At 38.4% G+C, this 8,344-nt stretch overlaps 1 protein-coding gene across 1 annotated transcript; it reads right to left on the minus strand.

Annotated features, from left to right (window-relative positions):
• Window positions 1-1,862: 1,862 nt before the first annotated feature.
• tmco1 (transmembrane and coiled-coil domains 1) lies at window positions 1,863-5,668 on the minus strand. The gene is made up of 7 exons (XM_036522082.1): window positions 5,485-5,668; window positions 4,830-4,907; window positions 4,084-4,143; window positions 3,783-3,829; window positions 3,543-3,610; window positions 3,009-3,153; window positions 1,863-2,464 (listed from the first exon to the last, which is right to left on the minus strand). Exons 1-7 carry the CDS (start codon window positions 5,552-5,554, stop codon window positions 2,366-2,368), a joined length of 567 nt encoding a protein of 188 aa, XP_036377975.1. The 5' UTR covers window positions 5,555-5,668; the 3' UTR covers window positions 1,863-2,365.
• Window positions 5,669-8,344: the final 2,676 nt, after the last annotated feature.

The raw sequence follows: 8,344 nt of genomic DNA on the forward strand, positions 1-8,344 counted from the left end.
TATAGTTTTGTAGAATTTTAGAGAGTTTAGCTGGCCATAAATGTATTTCATTATGTAATATATGGTGAATAACCCATGTGCCGAGAACCTACGGATAAAAGGTAAATCAGTGCCAAAGGTAAAGGTGAGGAACAGAGAAATATGACACTTATGAGGCTGCAGGCCAAAGTTTGCAGCGTCTTCAGTGGCTTGATTTTGAGAGCATTGCTAAGACGAATGCATAGATCCTGAAAAGTCATTGCTCAGCTCTTGAGCCACCCGATTGTAGTGAGGAGGCTTGTAGGTCCTGATTCAATCCATGTCTTGGGGTTCCATGGGATTGTGCTCCCAAGAGTGTTGGGCCTCATCACCAATTAAGCTCTGTCTTGAGCATGACATTGACCTAGGTCTATTTCTGCTGCTGGCCTGAACGCATTACCTGGGATAACCAGAGCAGTGAATATAGCCAAGCAATCTGATTTAGACAGTGTGGACTATGTTGAGGTAATTTGCCCCCCTGGGAACCAGACAATCCAGTATGTTAGCCTTAAACAACAATTCATATACATCATATTATACTTTGTATGCATGTGAGCAGAAACTAAAAAAAAGGGTCAGAAGTGCACAGGAGACTGTGGGAAGATATGCAGCGGCGAGACATTTCGAAGTAGAATCGAGAGGGAGTAGAGAGGAAAACAATACTACGTGTGTGTCGAAAGTTACAAAGTAAGGCCTGTTGTTGGGGAGGAAAACGGGAGTTAAAATAATTGGATTCTGTGAGGAGGGGGGTGCAAACTGCTTGATGCCCTGTTTTTTTGAGATACTCTGTAATGCTGCTGAGTGTACATCTATGAGATTCCTGCAGATCTGCAATAAAGAAGTCTTTTGCGGTCTCTGTCATCACTAGTAGTATTGTTATTGGTTAGTGTTGTGTTTAGTCTGCCTAATTAAAAGAACCCATTGTGTTCTATTATTAGTGTAATTAGCATTGATTTAGAGGTGGCATAGGAGAGGAGGGAAGAGATGAATTTTCTCCTACAACTAAGACAGTCATACCTGGTGACGAGCTAACACCAGTTAGGCTGGAGAAGTGACTCAGAAACAAGCATTACAGCATTATGTAAAGGCTGCATTGTGCCATCCCATAAACATGCCTTCTGCCAAACATTACAATAGCCTGGCTGCTAAATGTGCATTCTGCCACCCGCTTTCAATGCCACTATACCTACAAGCAATAAGAGACAATGGCCTTATATATGTGGAAATGAACCATAACTGTACCATACAGTAAATTAATTTCTACACCAATTTTACTAAACAGCAAGCTAACAACCAAATGTAACATCCTAGGATCATGACCACTGATGAAAGCACATCTCTTATAGCTTGAAATCATTTTCAGAATTACAGTGCGCTCTGCTTACAACAATCTTATCGGTCCCAGTTGTCAGTAAACCATTCAATAAAAGAGCACGACGACTACACTGCCATTTTAGCAGACACTCTTATCCAGAGCAAATTACATCAGTTACAGATTCTTTACAATGTTATCTATTTATACAGCTGGATATTTACTGAGGCAATTGTGGGTCAAGTACCCTGCCCATGGGTAAAGCTGTGCCCTGGCTGGAATAGAACTGGCAACCTTTAGGTTACAAGTTCTGCTCCTTAACCGCTATGCTGCCCCAGTACTGACAATACATTTTGTATTAACAATTGCATTGCTTCTTCAAATTGGCATATTCAGACCAAATCAAAAGACATCCACGCTTCTTTCATCCAGTCAGAAATGGCAAATCAGACACTTCAGACTTCACCATAGAATGACCAAAACACGCTAGTTTTACTGCTTTTATTAACACTTCCAAACTCATTTTATGCACGGTAGTGTATATGGTTGGAATACTTGAATTGAGAACGTATTAACACAAATACTTAAAAATCCATTTTCTCAGTACGTATTTAACCATTTTGCATAACTTAAACAAGAATCATGTCAATAATAATAAGAAATCTGTTCTGTGACAAGATACCTTCAGTGTATTTTAATACATCATGTGATTTCTCAGAATGTAATACAAAGCACACATTTCCTCTTAATGGATGTAGCACGGAATTATTGCTCATTTACAACAAATTATGATTTATGCATCATCACGAAAGTGTGATAACTACACTAAATTGTAAACGTGTCACTTAAATAATTATAGATTAAACAAACTAATTTAAAACACAGACAGGTCTGTAACTTATGTATCTCCAGACAATTTGGAATTCCTAAAACCATGCTCAAATGGTTACAGAGTACCATTTGTATTTTATGAAGTAGGGAGCTCTGCATCTACTCTCTAGTCTGGCCAAGATGTAAAAAGACACGGCAGAGGCATTAGGAGAACTTGGCTGCTTGTGGAGGTGGCCCCAGAAAGCCCCCAGCCTGTTTTGTAGCAGCCCGAGAAGGGGCAAGACCCAGCATCTTCTGGATATTCTACAGAAAGAAAATGAAACAAGAACTGAAACAACATACAAATACTGGTGTATTTTCATTCCCTTTTTACAAATCTTTGAAGTGATTTAATACTCAAGAAAAATGGCACAACAAGCTTTCTGTAAAATGTTTGTTTCCTTTGAGACCCAAGTTTGGGCTTAGATGCCGGCGAACTAACTACTCGAGTTAAAATTTATCTTTAACTTAGTCCCTTTTAGCAGCAGGACTGGAGAAGGTAGGGTGTTTACAGTTCCCTTACAGTAATGTGCCAAGTCAGAAGATACCAACTACAATTTAAGATTTTTAAACCATTAGGAGGCAATGCTTTCCTTTTCCCCCCCAAAGAATAACAAAACAATGCAGAAGCCTCCACCTATCAGCAATGTTTAACCTTCTATGCCATCAGTGTTATTTCCAGTCCTGATCATTTGTATCTTCACCACTACTAGACATAACAGTCAAGTCCTTTTAAAGTCCTGTACATGACTTTATCACAGTAATCAATTACTCTGAACAGACCAGGGCTGAGTATTGCTGGACCCACCTGTCTAATGGACATGGTGCAGAGGATGTAGAGGAATATGAAAGAGCAGTCAGTGTAGTCCTCTCCAAGGAGATTACGATGGGACAGGCCTTGGATGTAGGACAAGGGGACAAATGGAAGCTTGGCCACAACTCGCCCATCAAAGCTGTAAAGGACATGGTATGAGAAATAAAAAGGAAGTTTCAGGCACATTGAAAATGCAGAGGCACTAAAACACATTGCTCCCACTCATGTTCTACATATGGCTGTGTGACGCATGCAATTTTTTAACAAAAAACCATTTGAATGTAATTTTTTAAAAGAATAAATCCATGTAACAAAACTGATTTCATACTTTTATTCCCATTTTTATGAGACCTTCAGAGAGAAGACTTTTGAGAAGAGTGCATATACGAGGGTATAGCATTCACATTTTCTGTGACACAAAACAAATTACAAAGCAAGTAAAGCACAGTTGATACACTGTCCCAACTAAAGTAAGCACATCCACAAGCCTTCATAAAATTGCAGTCACCATCAAATCAATGCACTCACATGGAGTTGAACATTCCCATCAAGGCTGTAAAGCAGAAGCCAATGGCAAACATAGACTTCATTCGCACCTGCAAACCAGTCAGAATGCTTCAATATTAAAACTACTCAAAAACAGGTCAGACGCAACAGTAAAGAAGAGGCCAGGTGATACCTTACAGTGTTCTAATTCATGTGTTATATCTATTAAAATAAAGTACTAAATACTTTTCAATTGCATGGTACATTAAATTCATATCTCACCATAGACAGATCTCTATTGTTGTTCTTCAGCTTCTCCTCTTGTCTCTCTGTATAAGGAACATAATTGGAATGTCTGTGAGCAACAGAGCATCTTATGTATACTCACTCTATGGTGCTTAACTAAAACAAGAATAAACCCATATTAACTACAGCATGCATCTGGTTACTTGCTTTCTTCCACAACATTGTCATACAACATTGCAATAGCAATTTACCGAATATCAGTTCCCTTCTTACCTGCTAAAACAGTTATAGTGAATTACAAAGATTGCTTTATCAAAAGCAGGATGGTGCAATTTACCTATTTTCTTCTTCTGTTGACGTCCAGCAGACTCTGTGATGGTTTCTTTCTTTTTTTCTACTAAAGAAAGAAAATATCCAGTAATACATTAAGCAGAATCACAAAAACACAAACATAGCGATGATACCATTTGCCAGTAGACATACCACCCTGTACCCTTCATAGGCCTGATGGCTGAAGCTAAGTGGGGTTGGGCTTTGTGAGCACCAGCATGGGGGATACCATACAGAAATAAAATATGCTGTCATGTACTGACAAATATGTTGTTCAGCCCAAGAACATATTGAAAATGCAAAATATAAAAATATATCAATGGAAATTAGAAATATATTGCTATATATCAAAACAATAATACAATGTTAAATATTACAAATATTTATTGAGCTAAAAATACTCTCAATACAGTCTCAATAATATCAAACAGAAAGGCAATGCCCCGGTGGAATGGTGGGGATAATGTACTGTGGGAGATCCAGTCTTTCAAATGGAACATAAAACCTAGGTCCCAGCTCACTGTGGACATTTAAGGTCTTTATGGCCTTCATGGGAGGTTCCCCCCATGTCCTCACAAAGTTAACAATATTCTCCTACTCTGGCAACTTATTCATCCTCTAGTTCAACTGGAAAAATAAGATTCTCACTCTCTGCTTCAGTTAATGTGTGGTGACCGTTGTGTGGTAACAGCTGTCATGCATCAGTCAGGTACACGCTCCGCTGGTGGTGCTAAAAAGTACAATCAAACTTACACTTTTTACTCTGCTTTTCCACCTCTGCCTTTAGTCTTTTATACTTGTCTGTTCGATAGACCAGCACCCATGTGATCCCTGAAAAAAAGATAGAAATGCCGTTTTCAGAAGCAACACACTGATTTTGTATATGGGCTTTCAGCTCCATGTTACAACTAGACGACAAACAGGAAGAAAATCCAAGAATATATATTTGCATGTGATGTAGCTAGCCATTTCCTGCTTTTTGGCTGCTGAAATGCCTGATACAATTGCATTTGACCTTATTCTAAGTCGACTAGCTAGCGAGCTAACTGGCGAGTTTCCTGCTACAAAATAAATAATCACACATGGTGATCCATCAAGACAGATATCTCGGGGTTTTACACATGCAGAACTCCCCGAGATGACCTTAAAAGCACTTCCTGTTGAACACTGTCGTCAGCAAGCAAGTGGATTTATCCTACAAACGTTAGCTACAATTTTTGGTCATTCAATGACGTTAACGTTAGCTAACTAGTTACTGACTGTCAATGTACACTTCAACCTGGCATAAAAGATTTGCAACGACACACTATGTATCATTGCCTAAGCACCTTGCTATATCGCTAACGAACATACGACCAAACAAAACTAGGTAGCTAGCTAACGTTATGAGTTGAAAACTGAAGCTTACCTTCAGCTAAGAGAGCGGTACAAACGGATATGAACACAATCAGAATCGTGTCTGCAAACATGGTACTCATTTTCAGAATGAATATCAAAATACGTCGACTATAATAATACTTTGAAAACTATAATGTCAAAATATTGCCTGTCGTAGTACCACAGCCACCCGAAAGACACGCCGACTAACAAGCGCATAATCCTTTGCGTTGACTATAGACATTTAGCGTGTAGTCATACAATCAAAGTGAATTATGGGATATGATTTGGTGCTTTGAGTCCTCCGAGTGTCAAACAAGATTGTAGCTTTGTATACGTAGTTCCTTTCCACTCGATGTCTGTTCTCGGAACCGCAGTCTCAGATAAGCTTTCGCAATTTTAATTAATTAATTTGAATTAAAAAAAAAAAAAAAAACGTGGCTAGCTTCTTTGTGGCAGGATAGTTTAGCGATGGAGTCGTCTGCTTTGACAGGTATAGACCTACTTTTCTAACGGAAATCACAGGACATCATCTTCATCATTAAATTTAGGGCGGCTTACTGCGTATTTCCACCAATAGAAAATAATGTGAATTTAAGGCTAGCTATCTCTGTTAAACTCTAAGAACAGTGAAAACTGTGGAAAGAACAGTTACGTTTCAGGTGAATTTAACTGCATTGATTTACCAGTGACAGCTAGTGATTTCAAAAAAGTTACAAGGATTGTCACGGGCAGGCTGCAAACTGATTTCATTAGAATTTAGACTTACAGGATGATTGATAGATAATAGAATGATGTATTCACAATAGCTTATTTGCAAACTACATCAAATGAAAATGGCAAAACATGGAGGAAAAAACTACAGATTGGTCCAACATTACAGAACAAATGATGCAGAAATTGCTGTCAGAGAGGCATGGTTGAAATATGTCATCATGTCATAACTAACTGCATCACAAGATAATATGGATTTTTTTTAATAGACCTGTGCATTACATAGTAAACAAAAAAACATTTGCAGGTCATTATCCCTGGTTGTGATTGTGAATTACATCATAATTAACACATCTGTCCTTACATCAACAATGGCTATCTTACAATATCTAGCTAACTTACGTAATTTACATCTGCTGTTGTGTTATGCTGTATTTGGATTAGATAGAATCATTGCATTACATTATTGTCTTTTAGGTGACGCTTTTATCCAGAGCAACTGACACAGGTAACAGTTTTTACATGTTATGCATTCACACAGCTGGATATTTACTGAGGCAGTCTGGGTTGAGTACCTTGCCCAGGCGTACAGCAGCAGTACCCCAGCAGGGAATTGAGCCATTGACCTTTTGGTTATGAGCCATGCTCCTGCCATGTAGTCACACTGCTGCCCACATATTGCTCCAAGCAGAAAAGTCCACATGAATGGCCTGAAAATGTTGTCCACCTGTTCTTTTCACTTGTGGTGGCACAGCCACAGATAGCGATGGTGTGGGCTGTGCACATTTTCCCACGGTCAATGCTGGGCACCCAGACAAGAGCCACAACACATACTGCAGCACAACCTTGCAAGTGACAAATGATACATGTGAACCAAAAATAGTTGAAATGTTGCATCAACTGCAAAAGAAAAGGAAAAAAAAGAACCCTTGGCTATTTCATACTTTGTTTGTCTACTTTTGTATTACTAGAACTAACTGTAGTTATTCATTGGTTGTATTGATAAAAAACAGTACTAAGTGCATACCACAAAGCAAACCTAGCATTTAAGCAAAATTCAAGTTATAAGTGATTTTTCAAACACAAAAACCCATTTTTTACTGTCATAACAGCAACAGATGAGTACTGGGAAATGAATGGAACAAGGATGATTGTCAGGCATACTCTCAGCCATACTTTCCTAGTCTATTAAATTTGCTTTGACAACAGGGATGTTGTTACATGTGAATGGTGCATGTGTAGTTCTTAGCAACTTTTTGCAAAGTGACAGAATTTTTCAATGATTAAAATCATCATAATTTCAACTCAAGTTGATGTACAGATGTGGAATTACTTTAGACATTCAGGGGTAAGTAGTTGTGGAGGCACAGATGAAACGGGAATCATGAAGAAACCTTTAGAGTAGCTAATTATTAAACAAATGATTACCAAGCATTGCAACACTTCACTGGCTACAACTGGACAAATAGGCTGCCTACCCAGCTAAATAAAGGCTGAACCTTCTTGGACGAGTGTCGTCTATGGCTTAATGTACGATCTGAAACACCTTGGATTTGGTGTAAATAAGTTTCCATTTGAGATGTCATTGAGGAATCGCTTTCATTTTGTACACATAATTTTAAATTAAAATTAAAAGTCCTCCATTTAAATGTGTCAAAAACAAAAGACATGAACATTGATTTCAGGAAGTCACAACCAAGCACTGTGCCTACTGTTATAAAAGGTGTTGACATTGACCTGGTGAATAGCTACAAATATTTGGGTATTGTTCTCGATAACAAACTGTGTTTTGAATCCCATGTTGATGCTACCTCAAAAAGGTCCAGCAAAGACTATTGTTTGAGAAAAATGAACTCCTTTAACGTTTCTACTGAGATGATGACTCTCTTTTACAGAAGTTTCATTGAATCTGTTTTAACCTTTTGTATTATTGTATGGTTTGCAGCTTAAATTTGTCCAATAAGAACAGACTTGGAAGTCTTGTTAATATGGCCAGCAATATTTTAGGGGGAGTCATGCCAAGCTTTTGGACATTTATAACAGGGAATTCCTTAGGAGGGCTTATGCTATATTGGATTGTCAGGACTATCCACTCCAGAGGGAGTTTGTGCTATTGCTGTCAGGTCGGTGTTTCAGGGCTACTGTTTTTAGGACTAAGAGACTGGGTGTCTCCTTCT

The sequence above is a fragment of the Megalops cyprinoides genome, chromosome 2 (genome assembly GCF_013368585.1).
Source record: "Megalops cyprinoides isolate fMegCyp1 chromosome 2, fMegCyp1.pri, whole genome shotgun sequence".
In the NCBI taxonomy this organism is placed as follows: domain Eukaryota; kingdom Metazoa; phylum Chordata; class Actinopteri; order Elopiformes; family Megalopidae; genus Megalops; species Megalops cyprinoides.